Source organism: Canis lupus, chromosome 2 (genome assembly GCF_003254725.2).
Source record: "Canis lupus dingo isolate Sandy chromosome 2, ASM325472v2, whole genome shotgun sequence".
NCBI lineage: Eukaryota > Metazoa > Chordata > Mammalia > Carnivora > Canidae > Canis > Canis lupus.
The window spans coordinates 68,207,885-68,233,826 of NC_064244.1; the positions used below are offsets into that span (position 1 = coordinate 68,207,885).

The window sequence follows — 25,942 nt, forward strand, 5'->3', positions numbered from 1 at the left end:
TGCACACTTAAAAATGGTTAAGGGGCACTTGGGTGGTGCAGTCGGTTAAGCACCGACTTTTGGTTTCGGCTCAGGTCACAATCTCAGGGTTGTGAGATCAAGCCCCTTATGGGGCTCTGCCCCAGCATAGAGTCTGCTTGATATTCTCTCTCCCTTTGCCCCTCCCATTCATGCGTTTTCTCTCTAAATAAATAAATAAATCTCTACACACACACACACACACACACACACACACACACACAGGTTAAGATGGTGGGTGCCTCGCAGGCTCAGGTGGTCAGGAGTTCAACTCTTGATTTCAGCTCAGGTCCTGATGGGTAGTAAGATCGAGAGCCCTGAATTAGGCTCCAGGCCCAGCAGGGAGTCTGCTTGAGATTCCCTCCTTCTGCCCCTCCCATATACATGCATGCAAGAGCACTCTCTATCTAAAATAAAATAAATATTTAAAAAAAGAATGGAAAAAAAAATAAAAAAAGAATGATTAAGATGGTAGGCACCTGGCTGGCTCAGTTAGAAGAGCACATGACTCCTGATCTTGGGGCCATGAGTTTGAGCCCTACACTGGGTGAACAGATTACTTAATTTATGTTATGGATATTTTACCACAATTTAAAGAAAACAACAGTTACACCAAACCCAAAGCCTATAGATTTTGGCTTGAGTAACTCAGTAAATGATCACCTATTTACTATGAGTAACTCAGTAAATGATCACCTATTTACTAAGATAGGGCAAAATGTGGAAAGAGCAGCTTTGGGTAGAAAAATTAAAAAGTTCTGGGGTGTGTTAAGCTTGATGCAACTTGACAATTAGATGAAGATGTCAAATAGGCAGTTGGATATCTAAATTTGAAGTGTCAAAGAAAAAGTCAGCAATAGAATTACAGATTCGGATAAAAATAAGGATATGAATACTTAATTTGGGGATTATTAGCATGTAAGTAGTATTCAAAACCATAGGACAGGATGAGATTACCTGGAGAGGAGATGGTTAGAGAATAGAAGGGAGTAACAAAACAGCCCTGGAGCACCTCAACATTCAGAGTTAAAGCAGAGGGCAAAAAATCATAATAATGCAGAGAATCAAGCAGTGAGATGAAGGAGATGCTCTAAAAAAAAAAAAAAAATCGGATGCCTAGACTCAACCTCAGGAGCTTGGAACTAAGAGGTGAAGGGCAAATAAAATGTCCCAGGGCTAGTTCAACAGTCTGTTGAATAAGAGATGGGAGGGAGTACAACACACAGTAGGGGGAGTGGGAGGAAGGAGAAGAAAAGAATACTTAGATGGTACCACCAGTAAGACTGGGTATGGGATGGTGACTAGATATGGGATGGAAAGCAGAGGAAAATAAATGACATGCTGGTTTCCTTCTGGCAGGTTATTGTCATTAAAACAAATAATACAAGATAGAAAGATAGAAACAAAGGTCTTGATATTGTTTTTATAGTGGTGTGTGTGTGTGTGTGGAGGAGTGTTGCAGAAGAAAGAATGGTAGTCCTGACAGCCAACATTAGTTAAGCAATTAACTTGTCAGTGCTTTCTATCTATCTTGGGGAATGAGACATCCCCTCACAAGGCACACTGTCATCAAAGACTACAACAACCCTACTTTGAAAATTAAGAAACTGAAGTGAGAAGGGCCCAAAGTGACACAGGTGGTTTGTAGCACAGAGGGCCTCCGAGTCTGATGGACTCTGAGCCAAAGTCTGAGGTACCCGTGGGATACTAGTTAGGGATGTGGGAGTCATCGAGGCAGTTAACATCTTAGGAGGTCACCCAGGGAAAGAATATACAGATCAATAAAGTATTATTCATATACTTGGCTAATTCTTATAATGGTACAATGGGCCTTTTTCTCACCTATAAATGAAGTAATGATTCATTATAGTAATGAAACTATGTGTAAACTGCTTTTCAAGTTTTTGAACACATTATAGTAATGAAGCATTATTTCATTTATAGGGAATGCCCACTGAGGGCAAGGACCTGATCACAATTTTTGTATTCCCACGCTTGTGCTACCTGGAATAAAAAGACCACTCAACAAAAGACTGTTAAAGCACTGAAAAAAAAAACAAAACAAAATAGAAGCCCAATAACTGGACATTAATAGAAAAATACTACACAATATGAAAATAACCATTTCCTGACCAAACTACAGCATACTTTTCTTCTGTTCCCTCTCTGGGTGGCATGTGGCAAATGCCCTGCCTTTTACTGCACCACAATAATGTCTGTTTTATGAATTGTTCTGTTGTTAGTACTACATAGGACTCCGAGAGACAGGCACTCGTATCCACCCCTGGGCACAGATAAATACTTTCTGGAAAGACAATTTGAAAAAATGTATCAAAAGCCTTAAAGCCCCAACTCAGTAATCTTATTTAGGGATTTATCCAAAGAAAACAGTAAGAAATATGGCAAAAGATTTAGGTTGGAAGTAATAAAAATATCCAACCATAGAAAAATTAGTAAATAAACCATCATACAGCCATAGGGTAGAATATCTTATGTTGTTCTTAAATCAAGTTTTTGAACACTTAAAAATAGAAGATGATTTTGATAAGTATGATGAAAAAAGTAAAATATAAACTAGACCATAGTACGACCATAATTTTGTATCTAAATGGAGATGTAGCTATCTACATATCATTACCTCGAAAAAAGATGGGTACGTACCAAAAGTACTGTAAGAAGTCTCTCTGGTGGAAAGATTACAGGAGATCCTATTATGTATTTCAGGATTCCTAAAATTTCTGCAAAAAGTACATCTTTATTTCAAAACTCAAAAAAATATGGTAAGTAAAAGCAAGATAGCACTCACCTTCTTTCTTTTTCTAGAAGAATTCCTTGTGGGGTCAGGCTTCTCAAATTCTGCTGACTTTGCCTCTTCCTTCTCCTCTTCCTCATCCGGTATCAGAGAATACTTGGTCCCTCCTGGTTGCATAAAACAATCCTTTGCAAAGTGGCCTGCAGAAGAGAGGTAGAAAAGGTAGGGAGGGGAGAAGCAGCCTCTCTTAGCAGGTGGATCTTCCCCAGAGGCTCCTGAGAGGGGCTAGCTGGTTGAGGAAATATTACTGAGTTCATTCAGAGCAGCTGCTGGATTCAGAACAGATTTTCTGTCTCCTCAAGATGGCATTGCCTACTCAACCACAGCCAGACCAGCAGCTGGTCCTAGAGCTGTGGGAAATACTGGCACCACTCTGGAAATGGCAGAAGAAGCAGGCTTGTGCTGCCTTCCATTAGCAATGGGGCTTAGTAATTTTTAAAGATCTGTTTGGAACTCACTCCTGACATCGAAAGGCTGCTCCAGAGAGCAGGATGCTTAGCAGAGGGAGCCAAGTGGCAGGCCAAGCACTACAGGAATATAGCTCTTAGGCAGCTGGCAAGAAGGCAGCATTCACATCCAAGCTAACACACTGAGAGACAGGCAGTCGCCTAGGGGCACTCAACATTCAGACTGTCAGATCTGGCAAGCGCCTTAGAGATCATCAAATCCAACACTGCATGTGCAGAAGATATAAAGGCCCAGAGCAGAGAAGTAGCTCAAGGTCACAAAGAGAGCAGCAGAGCTAAAACTTACCCCAAGTCTCATGCCTCCCTGCTCTGAGCTCTTCCAGCTGCACCAAAACCAACCACCTTCGCTTGACCTTTGCTGACTAGGCCAAAGTCCATCTCTCATTATGCTTCTCTGCCTCATGTGGTACCTGGTAGACATAAGCTGAAGGTAAGAGGACCTCACCCTCCCTGTGCTTTTAGTGCTATCAAGGGGCCATTGAACAGCTGCTACAAAGCTGGTTTTGTCTAAGCTTGCACAGACCCTGTTTCAGGGGCACAGACAATCCCATGAGATCATCAAAAAGCTATGTGTAAACGGCTTTGCAACTCTGAATCCAGAAGCTGGATGATGCCTGGAAGGGGAATACAGCATACAGTTTTCCAAATATTTGGAATGTTCCCACGATTCCCCTGAGGAGGTATTCTTTCAATTTTATTTTTCCCTTCCTCCCTCTACATTAGTGGTTAGTAGAGGCTTAATCCCCACAACATCAATCAGGGCACAAATATGCTACCAACTGTTGTAGAAAAATCAAGAGAGCAGGGTAAATGCAAGGCAAGGGAGGTGTGACAAATTGAGGTCACTCTGAAAATGAGACGCTGGCAATCCCTCTCATGATAGCTCCAACGAGAAGTCAGGCTGAGAGCACTCTTGAACACCTGAGTAAGACCAGAAGAAACCTGAGCAGGCGGCTAGGCTGTGTTCTTTATTACTAAAAGGCTACTGTATTCAGAAGTCTGAAGTTAAAGAGACAAAGAGAAGCAAGAAAGAGTTTAACTTGGATCCTTGAGGAACATATTTCAAAGTCACTTCAGTTTTGCAGAATAGTAATGGTCCTTAGAGATAAAAGTTTTGGAGTGTTAACCATAATCCAACACTCTCACTCCTCCTGACATAGTACATAGGGATCTTGCCCACACAGGACATCAATAGCGAAGAGGGGAAGCGGGGTGACAGTAGAGTATCCAGCATTCAGAAGAGGACACAGAAAGGGAATGAACTCTGCTAAGAGCCAAGCACGAGTTACAGCATGAGTAGGTGAGGCCATCATTTGACTAAAAAGCAGGGTGAGCCACACCCAAACCAGGTGGCCTCCCCCACCTAGTAAAGGTCCATCACAGGGAGGAAGGACTGGCATGGCAGAGGCTTCACCTTACCTTTACAGCCACACTTCTTGCAGGTGGTGTTCAGGACAGCCTCGAGGGTGATCTTCTGCCCAGTGTAATCCTGGAAGGACCGCCGCCGCCTCTCTTCTTGCCTGTAATGAAAAGGATACCAACTGTTGGCCCTCTCAAGAGATATGGCCAGATATACTAGAAGGTAATGCTGTATGCTGGGTTTTTGTTCTGTCTTTGGCAGGTAGAAGGAAAAGCGTCCTGCATGGGGAGACAAACAGTGAAAGCAGCAACTTGAAACACATTATTTCATTCAGGACAGGCTCTGAATTAATAATCATGAATGAGACAACTTCATCTCACCAATGCACAGAGGATGAAGATACAATTACTCCCCTCGCTAAGCCCCCTGTAACCCTGATGAGGTCACACCCAGGTTTAAGAGACCTTCAAAGACTTCCTAGAACATCAAGTCCAAATTCCTCACTTCGGTACTCAAGGCCTTGCAGAGTCTGTCTCTAACCTGCTTCTCCAGCCCCAACCTTACTTGCACGAGATGCTCTAGCCAAACAGGACTAGTTGAGCTTCTCCAAATGGTTCACTGCCTTTGCTTGCACAGTTCCCTCTCTCTGAAATGCTGCTTCCCCTCTTTCCTCCCACCTCACCACCCCCAAACATTTCAAGGCTCAGTTCAGTCACCACCTCTCCTTTTCTACCAAGCCTTCTCCTGAGCCCCTCAGCCAGAATTTGCCTCTTTGTTCACATTCCTGTAGCATTTCTTAAAAATTCTAAACTTATTACTAAAGTATAATATAATATACGTATAGAAAAGTGTTCATAAGCATATAGCTCGATTGGTTTTAACAATTTGTTTTTTAAAGATTTTATTTTTGTGTGTGTGAGAGAGCAAGAGAACAAGCACAAGACAGGGGGAGGGACAAAGGGGAAGCAGATTCCTCCCCTGAGCAGGGAGTCCGATGCAGGACTTGATCCCAGAACCCTGGAATCATGACCTGAGCTGAAGGCAGACTTTTAATCGACCGAGCCACCCAGGCACTGTGGTTTTCATAATTTAGACATACCCAGGAAACCATCACTCAGATAGGAAACAGAACATTGCCAGCATCTCCAAGGCCCCTCTAGTCATCAGGCCTCCCCCAAGGGTAACCACTATGTTGATTTCTAACAACAGAGATTAGTTATATCAGTTTTTGTAAATTATATCAATAGAATCATAGAGTATGAACCTTCTGTGTCTGGCTTCTTTCACTTGTTTGTGAGATCCATCCATACTGTTGTGTAGTTGTGGATCACTGATTGTCACTGCCATAAAATATTTTGCCATTGATCTGAGTAGTTTCTACTATGAACAGTGCTTCTTCTGTGAACTTCCTAGCATGTCTTTCAGTGAACAGATACATATGCATATGGTGGGAAATGCCTAGTTCAAAGTAGGAGTAGAACAGTATACTGGGTTGTAGAGCATTAGCTATCACAGACACTGCTACCAGTTTTCTGTAGTGTGTTTACCAGTTACACTCCTGCCAAAAGCAGAGCCTAAGCACCCCAGCTGTCATGGCTTTTTCTTTGACCTTTACTATAATACACGGTACCTGCACAGAACAGGTACTCAGAAATGTTTGATCAAAGAGTGTCACCCTCGATCACTCTTTTTATCAAACTCAAACAGTAATCTATACACACTGCAGTCCTAGCACATATCACACTTTATTGCCAATACATTCATGTTTCTTTTCTAGATTGTAAGCCCTTTCTACAAGATTTTACTTATATGTGTTTCCCCAGCACCTTAGCCCAAGGCTTGGCAACAGCATCAATAAATGTTTATTGAAATTTCTGTGCTCATGGGGCCCTGGGTGGCTCACTCAGTTGAGCGTCCTTCTCTTGGTTTTAGCTCAGGTCATGATTTCAGGGTCATGGCATCGAGCCCCTCACTGGGCTCCGAGGTCAGCAGGGAGTCTGCTTGATATTCTCTCCCTCTGCCCCTCCCTCCACTCATGCTCTTTTTTCTCTCTCTCAAATCTGTAAAGAAAAAAATTTCTGTGCTCTTGGCTCCAAGTATTTTTCCTTTACCTGAACCTTTTTTTTTTTTTTAAGATTTTTAAATTTATTTATTTGAGCAAGAGAGAGAAACAGGTGCCCCCTTAGCTGAACCTCTTTAACTTTGAATTCTGACTTCATCTAAGCTTTTCCAACTACTTGCCAGGTCTCTATAGAGTCCAGCAGAAACAAATATTTTGTCAAAAAAGCCACATTACCCAGAGAAATGCAGGATGACAACACTGAAGCAGAACAAAGTACCCACCTCATGTTTTTTAGCTAACAGTTTCATAGGATACACTGGTTCGAGAGAAACAGAAAAGAACCAAGATAGTTCATATTCTGTTCCGGTCATTCTTCAGCTCACCCCATCTTCTCTAAAATGATCCCTACCACCACAAGCATTTTGTGTTCCCATAGCATTTTACTCACTGGTCATTTTTTTTTAAATATTTTATTTATTTATTCATGAGAGACACACAGAGAGAGGCAAAGACACAGAGGGAAAAGCAGGCTCCTCGCAGCCCATGTGGGACTCGATCCCCGGACCCAGGATCATGTCCTGAGCTGAAGGCAGACATACAACCACTGAGCCACCCAAGTATCCACTCTCTGATCATTTTGTTAGATTTGTTCACCTTCTGGCTCACCCTCTGTGCCATAAGCAGGCCTCCAAAGATAAAGTCTATGTCTGGGGCACCTGGGTGGCTAAGCTGGTTAGGTGTTCAGCTCAGGTTATGATCTAGGGGTCATGGAATCAAGCTGCACATCAGGTTCCACGCTCAATACAGCATCTGCTTGAGATTCTCCTTCTCCCTCTGCCCCCCCACTCCCGCTCACACTCTCTTTCAAATCAATCTTAAAAAAATAATAATAATGTCTTCTTTTTTCTGTATATAAGCAGTAAGCACACTATCCAGCATACTACCAATCATATTCCACAGAATATGATGGAAAAATTCGTTGTTTTTTTTTTAAATTCTATAAATTTATGTTTGTATGCTAATATTTAGGTCTAGGGCTACTGACTACTTAAAATGTGGTTAGTGTAACTGAAGAATTAGACTATTTAATTTTCATTTACATTTAAATAACCGTATGCAGCCATATGCAACTTAGTGGCCACCCAGTGGGACAGTACAGACAAGCATATGATTTAAGTCTTGAAAATGCTCCAATCCCCAGGTTTTGCCCAGCATAATCTTACTCAAATGACAAGGGGGTCAGCTGTCTGCTCTGCTAGTCAACAGTACTATACTGTACATTAAAAAATTTTTAGGAGGGTAAATCTCATGTTAGGTGTTCTCACTACAATAAAATAAATTAAAAAAACAGCAAGATCTTAGGGGTATAAATAGGACAAGTCACCAACTCCATGGCTTTCAGATGTCCTCATTTGTGGAGCTGAGTTTCAAATGGCTTAAATTGCAGTTTAAATAAACTCTCATTTTAATCCATTCCAATATTCTGTGGATTCTAACATATGACAAGCCAAATCATAATTCCCACCTAATACTTAACTCAACAAATGTATCACTTGCCTACACCCTCCCTTTCTGTGCTCACTGCCTTGCTGGTTTAGGCTTCACTACTTTGTATCTAAATAGTAACAAATTTCCTCCTCCAATCCATCTGGCACACATAGTTGAATTAACCTTTCTTTTATTCAGTTCAACTACTTAAGTGGCAAGCACCAGGGCTGCTGATGAGTAAGTGAGTTGAAACAAAGTTCTTCTCAAGGAGCTTACAGTCTAGTAGTGGAGGGAGACATACACATGGCTAATTATGGTGGTGACCCATAAGCACTCTTCTAGGGGCACCTAGGTGGCTCAGTGGTTGAGGGTCTGCCTTTGGCTCAGGTCGTGATCTCAGGGTCCTGGGATCAAGTTCCCCATCAGGCTCCCCACAGGGAGCCTACTTCTCCCTCTGCCTATGTCTCTGCCTCTCTCTCTGCATCTCTCATGAATAAATAAATAAAACCTTTTAAAAAACAAACAAAAACAAAACAAACAAAAACACTCTTCTAAAAGACTACTATGCTGGCTAAAACTACCTGGAAACTGCCTTTCCCTCCTTCCATCTACAGACTTCCTCTAATGCTCTGGGACTGAGGGGATGAAATGTATGACCGATATTGAGGGAAAATGAAAGGCAGTTGACATATTGTGGGTGGCTGGAGACAGCTCAAAGATACTGAGCATAACAGGGCAAGGTCAGAGATTAATCTGATCAGGAGCCTCTCCCCCTCAAGGGCTTTAAAAAAAAAGTTTGACTGAAAGTCAAAGTTCTCCACAATCTGCCCCAATATACCATTCAAGCCTTACGCTCTAGTACCTGGCTGCACCCTCCTCTTTCCTTAAATAAGACTCTGAAACATGCCCTGTGCTTTCCTGCTTCATGCCTTTCTTTAAATCATTTCTTCTGTCAGGAATACCATTTCTTCTCCTGATGTCTGACAAAATCTTACCCGTTCTTCTAGAACTAGTTTAAATGTCATCTCTCTTCTAGCCATCAGAGCCCAAAATCCATTCATCCTCTTCAAGCTAATTCCTAGAAACTTTTCTTTAACCTACTGTTAGCATTTAAGACATTTGCCTTATATTAAAGTGATTTGCACAATTATCTCACTACACTAGTCAGTAAGGCCCTTAGGCAAAAACCTTGGTATTGCCATTGTACCAAATGTAGAATATGAACCCCCAAAATATTTGTTGAATAAGTGAGTTAATGAAAGCACTAACAACTGCTACACATCAGGCACCCTGGGAGATAAGAAAGAGCTGTGTCCTCTGTTCTCCCAGGTCTTCTAAAAAGAAAAGGAAAAAAAAAAAAAAAAAAAGAAAAGGAGTATTCATATGGGGAATATAAAAAATAGTGAAAGGGATTATAGGCGAAAGGAGAGACAATGAGTGGGAAAAATCAAAGAGGGTGACAGAACCTGAGAGACTCCTAACTCTGGGAAACGAACAAGGAGTAGCGGAAGGGGAGGTGGGTGGGGGGATGGGGTGACTAGGTGATGGGCACTGAGGGGGGCACTTGATGGGATGAGCACTGGGTGTTATTATATGTTGGCAAATTGAACAATAAAAAATATATACAAAGAAAAAAAGAAAAGGTGTGAAAATCACAGAAGAAAAACAAAGAGATCTTCTAAAACAATAACCATAAGTAGCTACCATCTATTAAGTTTCTACTATAGACTAGACACAAATCTGGCTCTTTACAAACAAGTCCATATTTAAATCATTCCATCATTTCTAAGATATAGGCATCATCTCCTCCAATGATAGTAAGAAGCTGAGGGTTAGAGAAGTGAGGGTGTCTGCTCAAGGTCAAACACTAGTTTGTAGCAGAACTAGAACTCTTTCTGATTTACATCTAACTCAAAACCTCACATCATTCTACTATATCATGCTCCTTTCCTGGATGCAGCTCTAGAAATAGTTTACAACAAAAGTTACTGTTTGGCCACTTGGTAATTACCAGAAATAGCCTCTACAGAGAGACCTGTAAAGCCCAAAATCAGGGAGCCCTTTCCCCTCCCTACTCTTATTTTAAGACAGAGAAGAAGTAGCTTTTTTATTTTACTTGTTTTACATTTTACCCCTACAAGGGTGACTTTGGGAAATTCCATTGCTTTTTAATGAGTCTGTATATAGCACAGGATTTCTTTGGAGCAGAAGTAATTTATTATAATGTAATCAGTAAATGCCAGACTTAAATAACATTACTGAGCTCTGAGTTATAAAACATTTCTACTACAAATGAAAAGTGTTTTGTCAATAATCAGACTTATAAACATGTCAATATTTAAGGATAAAACTACAGAAATATGGAAAAATCCTAAGTCACATGCAACAGCTAGAAGAATCATATAGTAAAAAGGGCACTAGCTTCAATGTCCTTAGTTCAGGTCCTTAACTCACTATAATTTCTCATTAACCACATGGAAATTTCTTATCACCAAGCATCAAGATAGAAACTAGGAATATAAAGACATCTGGCAGGCTTAGTCAGTGGAGCATGTGACTCTTGATCTTGGAGTTATGGGCTCGAGCCCCAAATGGAGTATGGAAATTACTTAAAAATAAAATCTTTTTTTTTTTTTTAAGATTTATTTTAGAGAGAAAAAGAGGGAGTGAGCACATGGGGAGAGGCAGAGGCAGAAGGAGACAAGCAGATTCCTCCCTGAGTGGGAAGCTTGACACAAGGCTCAATCCCAGGACCCTGAGATCATGACCTGAGCCAAAATCAGAGTTAGATGCTCAACTGACTGAGCGACTCAGGCACCCAAAAATAAAATCTTAAAAAAAAAAAAGGAACAGAAAGAAACAAACTAAGTAACTAAGGGGGTACCTTGGGGGCTCAGCCAGTTAAGCATCTGTCTTTGGGTCAGGTCATGATCTCAGAATTCTGGGATCCAGCCCCACATCAGGCTTCTCTGCTCAGCAGTCTGCTTCTCCCTCTCCCTCTGTTCTCTCTCTCAAATAAATAAATAAAATCTTTAAAACAAACTAGGAATATAAAGTAAAATGGAGAGATAATATCCACTAGGAATCAGATACATAAATGTACATAAATTGCCTTGCATAATGCCTGGCACATAGTACGAAACCAATAAATATCAATTTCCTCCCTTTTGGGTAAAATTATTTTGCATCCACAGTGATTTTGCTTAGAATTCTATAAACAATAAGGTTTCCAAATTTTTCCTACCAAATCTGAAACATTTTTTTTAATTAGTCAATAACTGCCACTAAGATCACCTGATTAGCATGAGATAAACAATGTGATATTTTAACATCAAAAGCAATACAATAAAGTCATGGTTAACCTGAAGGTAAATGTATGACTTTGCTTACGTTTTCTGAAACACTGGAAACAGTTCAGAAACCATTCAAGGAACCTTAGGGAACTAGGAACCCCTGACCAGAAATTACCAGCATACATTCAAGAAAGACTTTCAAAGAGATAGCAAATTCCTTGTATCACCAGACATTGGCCTACATGGATAGCAAATCCTCCATTCCTATATGAAAGATCAGAAGAGCCAATGAAAGTAAAGATGTTATATTCAGAACACAGTTATCTGAAGATGCACTAAACCCCACTTGAGTGGCTTCTAGATCACTCTACCCTTCCACATGGTCTCTATCTTTTTGGAGCCCCTGTGCTAGGAGAGAGACAAGTAGCAGATGCTTCATGAGCTTGTTGGCTAACTGGTTAAAGGGCAAACAAAGAATAAGGGGAAGGAAACAAAACCACTGATGGAGCACTTCAATGCTTTGCATGTTAGCATTCAATCTTAGAACTCTATGCATATTCAAGGATCACCAGGGCTACAGAATTCATCAATATCACAGACTATAAATGGTAGAGTTCTTAGGTCAGCTTGATTCACTATAGCATTCTGTAGTTTGAGAAGTAGGATGGTAACCTTTCTAAACCTTTTACCTACTCAATGATAACGTTGTTGGGGTCAAGGTCTTTCCCAGTTCCTTGGTTGACGACTTTCATGGATAGGGATACTTTTATCCTATCATTTTTCATCTGTAAAAGACAAAAGCAAAGTCACCAAAAGCTAAGAGTACACCATTTGGACTTCTTGTCTAAAATTATCTAACTAAAGGGGCAGCCCGGGTGGCTCAACGGTTTAGCGCCGCCTCTGGCCCAGGGCCTGATCCTGGGGCCCCGGGATCGAGTCCCATGTCGGGCTCCCTGCATGGAGCCTGCTTCTCTCTCATGAATAAATAAATAAATAAAATATTTTTAAAAATAAAAATAAAACAAAACAAAATATAATAAAATAAAATATAAAATAAAATAAAATAATCTAACTAAGCATCAAATCTTTTATCATCATAACAAACACTGAACTCCTCTAATGGCTGAGGTCCTGTACTAGGAACACTGGGGGTACTAATGAGCATTATAAATAGATCTTGTGGCAGAATAACTTTAGGAAATGGTTTTTTCTCATTCTTATCCCTCTGGGGAAGAAAGACAGAAATGATTGCTAAGAAATTCAAGGCCTATGGAGGTAACCAGGCAGAAAAAATAAGCTGTTTTTTTCCAGATAAGTTCAGCATAATGATGAGTTCATAGATCCCTGAGCTCAGAATGCATTTCCCAAACATTCCAGACTAGAGTAGATCCCCTTTTAGATTTGGTGTAGAGTATTTTTATTGTGGTGGTTTTTGTTGTTGTTTTGTTGGGGTTTTTTTTTTTTTTTTTTTTTTTTTTGCTTTTTAAAAATTGTTATTTATTTTTTTAGTGCATTTTTAAACATGAAGGCAATTATTAGCCATGTTGGTCTTCTTTTGCTTCCTCCAGCACTTGACGCCCTTTCCCACTTCAGGATCTCTGCATGTTATTCTGCCTGGCTGGAATATGCTTATTCCAACTCTTCCATGACTGAAGCCTTTTCCTTTAGGTCTCTGCTAATACGTCATTTCTGCAGAGCCTGTTCCTGACCACTTTATCTAAATCTACCTCTGATACTGGCTTGAGACCATTACAACACTTACTATAATTTATAATTATTTTATATGTGTGCTTGCTCACTTTTATATTTGTCTCATCCTGTTATACTCTATGTAAGTTCCATAACAGCTGAGGTCACCTAGGTCTGGCCTAACTCTTACATCCTTCAGACTAGAACATGTTAAGCACTCAAGGATTAAAGAATAGTATCTCTTTCAGACCTATCTCCCCTGCCATTCTCTGATGGAAGAGCAGGCCTCAGTGTATAATCACATTTGTCCTGGAGGTCTACCTACATCTACAGCCCTTATGCACTCAAGTGAACTGCTGTTAACAGGGTCCTTCAGGCCTTTCTCACTTCCCTCACATTGTATGGTGCCAGGTATTAGGAACAATAACCGTAAACTCTGTGTCTTTTGTTTTGTTTTGTGTTGGTCCAAACTGAAGTGTACCCGGCAGCTATTCTTCGAAATTTATGGTAAAGACTAGTCCCATAAATTAAGTTTTCTTCTCTCTTTTTTTTTTTCCACCCCAGATTTGGATAAACTTCAGGGAGTTTCTATAAACATGTTCTATAAACATGTACTTATTGCAGCACACTTATTATAGTTTACACCACATCCTTTCTGAATTTACAGGACAGCTAGCCAGAAGGTTTCAATTCAGGACAGAATACAGTGGCAGGGTTTAAAAATAAGATCATCAGCCACAGTTAACAGCATACACACACTGGTCATTATAAAATACCAACACTGCCTTCTCCAGCCTTTCCTCAGTCTTTCTAACCACATGAAAGTTGCATAGAACCTTACCTCCCGGCCAATAAGCTTCACCCACACTTTGTCTCCAACATCCACTATCTCAGAGGGCTTATCCACACGACAGGATGACATGTGAGTTCGATGGACCAGACCTGAGCACAAGAAGAAATGAAATAAAGCACAGGGTGTATCTTGTATTTATAATTCTAAATAATGAGGTAAGGAGAAGATGGGACTTGAAGAGTCACTAAAAATGCCAATTTAAAATTTTTTTTTTAATTTTTTTAAACTTTTATTTATTTATTTATTTATGATAGGCACACAGTGAGAGAGAGAGAGAGAGAGGCAGAGACACAGGCAGAGGGAGAAGCAGGCTCCATGCTCCGGGAGCCCGACGTGGGATTCGATCCCGGATATCCAGGACCGCGCCCTGGGCCAAAGGCAGGCGCCAAACCACTGCGCCACCCAGGGATCCCTAAAATTGTTAATTAAAACAATTTGAGATCACTTTTTGTACTTAACCAACATATATTTTTAAAAAAATTTTTTTTAATTTATTTTTTTTAAGATTTTTTATTTATTTATTCATGAGAGAATGAGAGAGAGGCAGAGACACAGGCAGAGGGAGAAGCAGGCTCCATGCAGGCGTCCCCCAACATATATTCTTTAAAAATAATGGCTAATGTTAGCAAACATGTGATACATGAACATCACTTACATTAGTAAAAACAGAAGTCAGTGAAAGTCTTTGAAAGCAAGGGTGTCAAAATGTTTATACCTTTGATACAATAATATTATTAGAAGTTTTCTAAAAGAAAAAAGTCAATAGAGGCAAAATCCAAAAACCTACGGGTATATAAAAATACCTGTAGTATTATAACCTACAAAGGTTTAGGGATGCCTGGGTGGCTCAGTGGTTAAGTGCCTGCTTTCAGCTCAGGGTGTGATCCTGGAGTTCTGGGATCTAGTCCCACATGGGGCTCCCTGAATGGAGCCTGCTTCTCCCTCTGCCTGTGTCTCTGCCTCTGTGTGTGTGTGTCTCTCAAGAATAAAATCTTTAAAAAAAAAAAAAAAAAACTACAAAGGTTAAAAAAAACTATAAAGCAATCTAAAAGACCAATAATTGGAAAATTAGCTTGTAAACTATGGTAAACCAATCAAATGGAAGAGTAAGCAGTCAATTAAATTACAATTACAGCAAATAATTATGATAGATGTTAAGTGAAAAAAAATCTAAACAAGGTGCCACTTTTTAATATATTAAATTAGCAAAATATTCAGAAAATAATGCCCATGGGTGAGAGTATAGTAAAATAAGAAATAGTGCCAGGGCTAGTATAAAATTTTAGAAATCATTTAGCAATCACTATCAAGAGTGGCAAAAATACTTAATAAAATTAATTAAAAGTTAAATGATGGTTTAGTTATTAAATAACTTTAAAAAACATTTATAATAGATATCCTTTCCTGTCTGTCCCAAAGACTTTTCCTAGGAAACCACCTTCCCTACTTTTTTTTAACGGATCATTCTAGGTTTTTGTGAAAAAAATTACTTAAGTATTTATCAACATCACCTTCTACACATTCTAAAATAAATCCGGTCTTTCTATGTGATTTGGTTGAAGCTGAGGTAACCCCCAACTGTGGGCATATGACACATGCTTAATTAATCAAGATACTTCACCCCACTGAGTGATTAGCTAAATCAATTCATCTTTTTCAAAACATCTGTCAGGATTATCAATCACAAAAATTTACCAATGCCCATCTTTACCACCAGGTGGCAAGAGTTGGCCAGAGGTAAGAGACAAAGCCCTAAGGGTGCAATGTGAGCACCTGCTACAACCCTGAGGAAGCTAGATTTATCCTGCATCCCCCAGTGAGAATAGTCAAAACATTTCCTATGTTTCTGTCCCTTGGCACCAAGAATTCTGACTAATAATTAACTGGACCCATAGTCGCTTTTGGGTATCTGTTCTAAAGAAATAATCATATACACAGAAAAAGAAAAAGCTATATGCATCAGAAAGAGTGACGTATATAAAAATATTCACATATATAAAAATATTCAATGTATTTAATGGTCCATCAAAAACGATGCTCAGGGGTGCCTGCGTGGCTCAGTTAGTTAAGCATCTGCCTTCAGCTCAGGTCAAGATCCCAGGGTCCTGAGCTAGAGTCCCACGTCAGGCTGCCTGCTCAAGAGGAAGTCTGCTTCTCCCTCTCCTCCTCGCTCATGTAGACATTCTCAATCTTTGTCACTACCTGTGTCTCTCTGTCAAATAAATAAAATCTTTTAAAAACAACAACAAAAACGATGCTGGGGACACCTGGAGGGCTCAGTTGGTTAAGCACCTGCCTTCAGCTCAGATCATGATCTCAGGGTCCTGAAGTCCTGTGTGGGGCTCCCTGTACAGCAGGGAGTCTGCTTGCTCCCTTTCCCTTTGTCCCCTCCCTCCCCCTCTCCTGTTCTCTCTTGCTCACATTCTCTTTTTTTTTCTTTTTTAAAGATTTTACTTATTTATTCATGAAAGACACAGAAAGAGAGAGGCAGAGACACAGGTAGAGGGAGAAGCAGATTCAGAACTCGATTCTGGGACCCCAGGATCATGACCTGAGCCGAAGACAGACATGTTTAACCGCTGAGCCACCCAGGCTTCCGTTGCTCTCACTCTCAAATAAATAAAATTAAATTAAATTAAAAAAATTTTTAAATGCTCAAGAGATTATGTAAAAATATGTCCATAATTCATCTTTAGTAAATATTTGACTGCCTACTCTGTCAAGCACTGAAGACACAGCATTTTCCCATGTAAATAACAAAAGTACAACACAAAATTGTATACAGTATAATTACAAATGCTTAAAAAAGACTTGAAAAATCAGAAAGAATGATCTAAAATGCTGTAACAATGGTTATACTAGGGTACAGTATTACACATGTTACTCTTTTTTTTATTTCAAGTGTTTTAATAATAGAGAAAATTCTTTCTATTCTGGGGGAAATAAATACAATATATAATAATTTTTTTAGATTTTATTAGATTTTTTAATAAGAGATTTTTTAGATTTTATTTATTTATTTGAGAGAGAGCAGGAGCAGGGAGACCTGGGATTTGATCCCAGGACCCTGGGATCATGACCTGAGTCGAAGGCAAACACTTAACCACTGAGCCATCCAGGCACCCAGTTATTTTGAATGAACATAAACTAGGAATATAAACTAGAGAAAAAAATGACTAAGTCAAAGAGTTACATCTAAGATATATGTCCTCCCTTAAATTGTTTGGGAGAGGGGCATCTGGGTGGCTCAGTCAGTTAAGCATCTGCCTTCAGCTCAGGTCATGATTCCAGGGTCCTGGGATCGAGCCCCACGTTGGACTCTGCTGAGTGGGGAGCCTGCTTCTCCCTCTCCTTCTGCCTGCCACTCTCCCTCTTGTGCTCACTTGCACTCTCTGTCAAATAAATAAAATCTTTTTTAAAAAATTGCTTGGGGGAATTATTAGCCTATATTCTCTCACATGTGTGGATCCCCAAGGACATTGGCACAGCCGGCACATATCTGTAATTAGAAGTATCTGCTCCCTGCTTGGAACTTCTATTGGAAGTCACTGCTTGCTCTGATCATGGTCACTGGGTCTCACATACCTATTTCACCTCATTCTGGAGGTTGACAGCCTATCTCTGTGAATAATTCTGGGGCCTCCAAAATGTGTTATATACCATCATATAACTTATGTTTTTAACTTTACACCATATTGCGTAATCTCCAAATTAGATAAAATGAAGCTGAGGTTTCCCCCTCAGGATGGTATAATGGGCAGAGCAGCCTAATTGGGAAGTCTGAAGAGGAAATTCAGATGCCCTAAAAGGGAAACCTTATACTTCGACATTTTGGGGTTGCAACTGTCCTCTCATTCTAAAATTCACTTCCTTCCTCTATTACTAGTGAAAGTTACAAAGGAAATTAATGTTGGGTGGCTTAGCTGTTGAGCATCTGCCTTCAGCTCAGGGTGTGATCCCGGTCCAGGGATCGAGTCCTGCATTGGGCTCCCTGAGAGGAGCCTCCTTCTCCCTCTGTGTCTCTGCCTCTGTGTCTCATGAATAAATAAATAAAATTTTTAAAAAATTTAAAAAAATTTTTAAAGTGAAGGAAATTAATGTTGGATCTACTAATACTTGAGAGAATTTTTTTTCTTGAAACAGAGGTCTGTACCACAAATAAGGAAATAATATTTGTCCTCCCACCTGATCCCAAACTAGGATATTCTTTGGTCTGTGCACCATTCCTGACTCAACTCGCACTTATCAGTAATTAAAAATTGGAACTTTAAAATGATTGTGTACACCCCAGGTGGCTCAGCAGTTTAGGGCCACCTTCGGCCCAGGGCCTGATCCTGGAGACCTGGGATCGAGTCCCACGTCAGGCTCCCCACATGGAGCCTGCTTCTCCTTCTGACTGTGTCTCTGCCTCTCTCTCTCTCATGAATAAATAATAAATTTTTTTAAATTTAAAATGATCATATAGGGGCCCCTGGGTGGCTCAGTCAGTTAAGTGTCTGCCTTAGGCTCAGATCATGATCCTGGGGTCCTGGGACCAAGCCCAACATCAGACTCTCTGTTCATTGGGGAGTCTGCTTCTCCCTCCCTCCTTCTCTCTCTCGTCCCTCTTAAGTAAATAACATCCTTAAAAAAATAAAACAAAATAATCATGTGGCACATCTGAATGACAGACTCTTTAAACGTTTGCAAAAGTATGTTAAAATATGGAGAAATGTTTAAGGTTCATTAAGTGTAAAAAGCTAAAAAATACATATATACAGAATATAAATTTCATCTCATTGTTAAATTTTATGTATGTATGACTTATAAAAAAAACATACCAAAATGTCAATAGCATCTATCTGTGTGGTAGTAGTAACACATAATTTTAGAGTTTTTCCCCTTATTTTTCTATAATATGCATGCAATATTTTTAATCACGAAAATATCTTGGGCAGCCCAGGTAGCTCAGTGGTTTAGCGCCACCTTCAGCCCAGGGCCTGATCCTGGAGCCTTGGGATGGAGTCCCATGTCAGGCTCCTTGCATGTAGCCTGCTTCTCCCTCTGCCTCTCTCTCTCTCTCTCTCTCTCTCTGTGTGTCTCATGAATAAATAAAATATTAAAAAAAAGAAAATATCTTAAAATAGAAAATGATATGTACACTATTATTAAAATAAAACTGTCTCATATGGACAGAAACCAAAGGGAATATAAAAATAGTTATGCTAGGGTGCAGGATTTTTATAATTGAGACATTAGTGGCTTATTATCCAAAGACCTTAGTTTACAGCTTCCCTTGTTCCCTTAAACAAGAGAAATTGGTCTAGCCCTCAGTCTTGAAGGCAAATGTCAGGTGAGGAGTTGGGTATTTAAGTCCATAGCTCAGAGGAGGTGTATGAACTGAAGATACAAATATATGTAGGAGTCTGCAGCACGTAGATGTAAATTTATGTACTAAAATATACTACCTAGATTGTCAATTTAGAGATTGGTACAGGAACAGACACATTTTGCCAATTTATTAATTTACAACCGAGGATATACTTTTTGCTTTTATTCCCAGTCCTTACCTAATAGTTAAACTACCCACTGTTCCCAGTATCAAATAACTAAAAAATTGGATAAGTGATCAGAAATTGCTTCAAAAAACAATCAGAACAAAATGGATGGGGTGCCTGGGTGGTTCAGTCGGTTGAGTGTCTGCCTTTGGCTCAAGCTGTGGTCCCAGGGTCCGGGGATCAAACTCCCAGAGCTTCACAAATGGGTACTCTGCTCAGTGGGAAGCCTGATTGTCCCTATCTTTCTGCCGTTACCCAGTCCTCATGAGTGCACATGCTTTCTCTAACAACAAAAAAAAAAAACTCTAAAAAAAAAAAAAAAGTCTCTAAAAAATAAAAAATAAGGGGTACCCGGATGGCTCAGTGGTTGAACACCTGCCTTTGGCTCAGGTCGTGATCCTAGGGTCCTGGGATCGAGTCCCACGTCGGGCTCCCATAGGGAACCTGCTTCTCCCTCTGCCTCTGTCTCTGCCTCTCTCTGTCCCTCATGAATAAATAAAATCTTTTTAAAAATAAAATAAAATAATAAATAAAAAGAACATAATGGAGACAGATGTTTTAAGATAGGTTTCCAGTCTACAAGTTTAATGGACTATCACTTCCTCATAAAAGAATCCATCTCTCTCTAGTTCCTAGCATCAGATTCATTTCTTCCTAAATAAGGCAAGACAAACACCACCAACTTCAGATTCTCAGGCTTTCTTTTATTGTGATCCAGGCTGACACCAACCCCCATCACCATTCATGTAATCTCCTCTAGACAGAATGACACAATTAGATTTCAGTTTCCTAAATTATAATTTCACTCCAATCCTTTTTCTCTGGAATCACACCCAAATTATCTTGTCACCATCTTGAGTGCTCTCATCTCTTTAGTCACAGATTTATAGGCAATTACCTGATATATTTCTGTCTATGGCTATCCCATACACTGTATGGAGAATTCATCACCAGTTTCATTCTCAGAAGACAGTCTATATTCTTGGGAGGTATTTCACTGCTACCTACATAAACCACCCATAGTTGGATTAAGTGGATATGGTAGAGGGCACCAAATACCACACTTGAGGCACACTCTGTGCTGAATACCTCACTAAATATAGTACGTCTACCCATTCCTTTAACCCTCATATCAACCCTGTGACATAGGGTCACATGAGGAAATACTATAAAGTTAAATATATTGTCCAAGATCACAAAGCTGATACAGAACTACAATTCAAATAGGAGTCTGTCGCATCTTCTACAACATATTTATACATTTCCATTTTTTATTATTGATCTGTGTTATCTTTTCAATTAAAAAAAAGAAAGATGGTCTCATCTACAAGTAGTAAAAACACATCTAATTCTGCTCCAGCATAAGCTTCAAAATGAACAGGAACAATGAAAATGTTTTGCTTGTCTGTCTACGTGCTACTCAGAGAAGTCTGTGCCTGGATTTCTGACATAAAGCCATAAATGCCCAAAGGGCATATCAAGTCCATCAACACGTTCAGTAAACCCAACATGACACTTAAACAGGCTGAATCCCATCTGAGTGACTGCTGGTAAAAGAAGAAAAGAAATTTTGACAACTTGGAAAGAGCCAGCATCTCAGTCACTATATATAAAAAACAAACAGAGATAGTGTATTACTGTTCTCTTAAAAGTATTCTCCTGTGATCCCCGGGTGGCTCAGTGGTTTAGAGCCTGCCTCCGGCCCAGGGCGTGATCCTGAAGTCCCAGACTCAGCCTGAGTGCCACATCAGGCTCCCTGCATGGATCCTGTTTCTCCCTCTGCCTTTGTCTCTGACTCTCTCTCTGTGTCTCTCATGAATAAAATCTTAAAAAAAAAAAAAATATTCTCCCAAATGTGTTGTTCAACCTTAATTTCTTTTACAACTTCCACTGACTATAAAGGAAAGAAGTAAAAATTACAAACCATTAGAGGACAGCTGCAGCCCCAAACTGTCAAAATAAAAGGTCTCCTTTATATTTGGGGGATCTGAATTCCCTTTCTAGAATTTTTTTTTTTAAAGACTATTTATTTATTCATGAGTGACACAGAGAGAAGGCAGAGACATAGGCAGAGGGAGAAGCAGGTTACCTGCAGGGAGCCTGATGTGGGACTCGATCCAGGAACTCTGGCATCACACCCTGAGCCAAAGGCAGACACTCAACCGCTGAGCCATCCAGGCATCCCCCCTTTCTAGAATTTTCAAATAAGTTATCCCCAATCAGTGGTGTATGACAATAATGTAAACCCACAAGTTAAAGTGGGCTTTAACTTCATCTTGCTGGGATTATGCATTCATTCAAATAGTTACTAAATATCCACAATATTATAAGTAAAAAAGGATTTAAGGACAAATAAGACATGATCCTGCCAGTCAAGAAACTCTAATATATGCACCTCATTCCCATTTCACAGATAAAAAAAACTAAGGCTCAAGTCCAAAGCAACTGGAAGTCAACAGCCAAATAAACGGTAGAGCTGGGACTAGAATTTATTCATTTAACAAAAGGTATTGAATACCCACTCTTCCTCAGTTACTGTTCTGGGCCCTACATTTCACAGCTTAGTGGATAACTGTAATCTCACTTATATTATTACACTACATTGTAATTTGTTCATATCTCTAGACTATGAAAAATCTGAGAGCAGGGCCTATGTTTTCTTACCTCTGTGCTCCCACCTAACATAGTGACCAGATAATAGAACTCAATAATTATTTGCTTAACTAACTTCATTGCTAAAAATATTAGAGCCTCAGGGTACCTGGATGGCTCAGTTGGTTAAGCATCTGACTTTGATCTCAGCTCAGGTCTTGATCTCAGGGTTGTAAATTTGAGCCCCATGTTAGGCCTACTTAAAAATAAAAAGGTAAAAAATAATTGAGCTTCTACCATAAACAAGACACTTTAAAAGTATAACACTGAACACTCTCTTTCATGTGCTGGTAGGGGAAAGGACAGTAGAGAAAAAAAAAAGAATTTCATAAGAAGGTGTACTGACACTATGATAGTCACTAGCTACGTTGTTAAGTTTATATTTAAAATAAAGTTAAAAGTCAGGGATCCCTGGGTGGCGCAGCAGTTTAGCGCCTGCCTTTGGCCCAGGGCGCGATCCTGGAGACCCGGGATCGAATCCCACGTCGGGCTCCCGGTGCATGGAGCCTGCTTCTCCCTCTGCCTATGTCTCTGCCTCTCTCTCTCTCTCTCTCTGTGACTATCATAAATAAATAAAAATTAAAAAATAAATAAATAAAATAAAATAAAGTTAAAAGTCAGTGGCTACACTATGGGGCAGTGCAGATGTGCTATAATACACAAATATATTTGGTCTTTGTCCCTGGTTCCTACATAGTCTGCATAGAACTCCTACAATTCTTGGAATCTCTCCAGTGATAGGAAAATCTTTCGTTATTTATAAGACCCTTCTGATCACACCAGAGTTTGTGCCAATGAGGTGATTTCGGGTAGGCACACTGGAATTTGTGCCAATGAGGTGATTTCGGGTAGGCCCCCTAGATGTTTCTGGATGGGGCAAGTCTCCAAAAGATTAAATGATGAGAAGGTTGGAACCTTCAGCCCTACTGGTCTCCAGGAAAGGGGGAGGAACTGGAGATCAAGCTCTATAAAAACTCCTTTAACGATGAGTTTCAGAGAGCTTCCAGGTTAGTGAACACATCAGCTTGCTGGGAGGGTGGCGTGCCAGAGAAGACATACAAGCTCAGAGTACATCCCCCACCCATACCTTGCTGTTCTAACAAATTATCAAACTTGAGGAGGGGGGCGTGGGAACTCTTGCTTTATAGCCCACCAGTCAGAAGTATAGATGGCTCAGGACTTATGAGTGGCATCTGAAATAGGGGCAGTCTTGTGAGTCTGAGCCTGATACTCCAGGTAGATAGGGTCAGAACTGAATTAAGACACCTGCCATTGGAATCTGGAGAACTGCTTAGCGTCAGAAAACACATTGGAACAGATACAGAGCATCTCCATCATCACAGACAGTTCTATTAGGCACCACTATGAGATGGGGAAAAAAATCCAGATTTGAGTACTAGGAAGGGGTCGTCTTTTTTTTTTTTTTTTTTTTTAAGATTTTATTTATTTATTCATGAGAGACAGAGAGAGAGAGGCAGAGACACAGGCAGAGGGAGAAGAAGCAGGCCCCACGCAGGGAGCCCGATGTGGGACTTGATCCCGGGACCCCAGGATCAGGTCCTGGGCCAAAGACAGACACTAAACTGCTGAGCCACCCAGGGATCCCTAGGAAGGGGTCTTCAATTCAGTAGTGGTAAAAATTCTGAGAATAGAAAGCTGAGAAAAACAACTCAAGTTAGTCTTCCTTCCTGAGTCAGAATGTTAAAATCTGGAGACCAGAATTTCTTATAGCTCAGTCCTTTTGGCATGGGACTTAATGGTCTCCCAATTTCGAGAGCAGAGAAGCTAAAATGTAACTGCTCGAGTTATGCAGTAAACCCACAGAAAAGCCCAGGATTAGAGAGTTCCCACCTAATTACTTGGCTTCCTGAGCTCTCCCTCTGAGGCTTGTCTCACCAGCTGTCAGACTAACAGATCACTTGTAAGCAGGCAGCCACAATCAGAGGCATCCCCTGACAGGGCATGGACACGAATGAGTTGAGGACTGACTGCTGGGAGGTGGTAGGCCTTTCATCTCTACATAGTCCCCAAAGTGCCGCATAAATGCTCAAGTAAGGATGGGACTTTTCAGGTACTGGGAGCTATGGTGAGTACACTACCAAGAAAATCTGTCTTCAGACCAAAAGAGGTACATTCCTGTAGGGACCAGGATGAGTTCCCTCTCATTAAATCCCAGACAACACAAAATGAGAAACTTTATTATAGATTGCTGACTGCTAGCTTGGAAACCACTGTGAGCCCTTTCTAATTCCAAGATGCAATTTGTGGCACAGTAGTCTCCAAGGTTAGAAGCATGGCTTTATTATCCAAAGATCAGCTGTTGGACTTTTTTTTAAAGAAAAAGAAAAATTCTGTTTGGGGGTGTCAGGGTGGCTCAGTCTGTTAAGCATCTGCCTTCAGCTCAGTTCATGATCCCAGGGTCCTGGAGTGGAGCCACACTGAGCTCCTGGCTCAGCGGAGAGCCTGTTTTTCCCTCCCCCTCTGCCTCTCTCCCAGCCTGTGCTATTTCTCTGTCTCTCTCAAATAAACAAATAAATAAGAAAAAAATCTATTTTAAAAAACTTCACAAAGGAAAAGTCCCTTTTCTGCGTCCATGGCTCTTCTAACAAACTGAACCCTCCAGAGGTGACCACTGTCAACGGTTCATTGAGTATGCTTCCAGCCTTTCTTCTAAACATATGCAATAATTCAAAAACCATGCAAATATACACATGCTTTAAAATGTAGGCAGGGAGGGGACACCTGGGTGGCTCCGCAGTTGAGCGCCTGCCTTTGGCCCAGGGCATGATCCTGGAGTCCCGAGATCGAGTCCCACATTGGGCTCCCTGCATGGAGCCTGCTTCTCCCTCTGCCTATGTCTCTGCCTCTGTCACTGTGTCTCTCATGAATAAATAAATTTTTTAAAAAAATAAAAATAAAGTAAAATGTAGGCAGGGAGGGTCATGTTATTCAAACTGCTACAACATGCTTTTTCATCCTATCTTGGACATCTTTCCATTTCAGTAAGTTGGGATGTACTCATTTCATCAATTCTAAGACGTACTTTCCCACCCTCACTTTACCATCTCTAAAATCAGAAGGCTTCTTAGAACCAGCACTATCTTACAACAGCTTTCAGTCAGACATCAGTGATGGGGAGTTGTATCAAAACTTTCCACAGATCCTTTCTGGTAAAATGAAGAAGGCACCAGCATCAAAGTAACATGCTTCTTGGGCAGCCTGGGTGGCTCAGCGGTTTAGCGCCACCTTCAGCCCAGGGCGTGATCCTGGAGTCCCAGGATGGAGTACCATGTCAGGCTCCCTGCATAGAACCGGCTTTTCCTTCTGTCTTTGTCTCTGCCTCTCGCTCTCTGTGTGTCTCTCACGAATAAACAAATAAAATCTTAAAAAAAAAAAAAAAAGGTTAATATGCTTCTTTATCATCTGCACAGTACACTGCAAAAATGTACATAATTTAACTAAATCTATGCTACAAACTAAATCCCCTAAAGGACTGCTGGATTAAAGGGAAGCACATTAAAATGTGAATAGGCATTGCCAAAATCTATAACAATTTATGCTTTCAACAGTAAGTAAAACTATTTTTGGAAATACCCATTTCCAAAATTGGGTATTAATAGCAATTTTTTTAAAGTTTTTATTTAAATTCCAGTTAGTTAACATACAGTGTAAAAGCAGTGTTTTTAATATTTGCCAGTCTCAAAAATCTTA

At 40.3% G+C, this 25,942-nt stretch overlaps 1 protein-coding gene across 7 annotated transcripts in view; it reads right to left on the bottom strand.

Moving 5' to 3' along the window:
• Positions 1-25,942, bottom strand: part of ZCCHC17 (zinc finger CCHC-type containing 17) — a 62,652-nt gene that overhangs the window by 15,587 nt on the left and 21,123 nt on the right. For all 7 annotated transcript variants that reach the window (XM_035713251.2, XM_035713250.2, XM_025448355.3 and 4 more), the window contains 4 exons: positions 14,031-14,131; positions 12,194-12,285; positions 4,717-4,817; positions 2,825-2,970 (listed from right to left, as the gene is read on the bottom strand). In XM_035713251.2, coding sequence (XP_035569144.1) covers positions 2,825-2,970; positions 4,717-4,817; positions 12,194-12,285; positions 14,031-14,131 — 440 coding nt within the window. The remainder of the gene's footprint in view (positions 1-2,824; positions 2,971-4,716; positions 4,818-12,193; positions 12,286-14,030; positions 14,132-25,942) is intronic.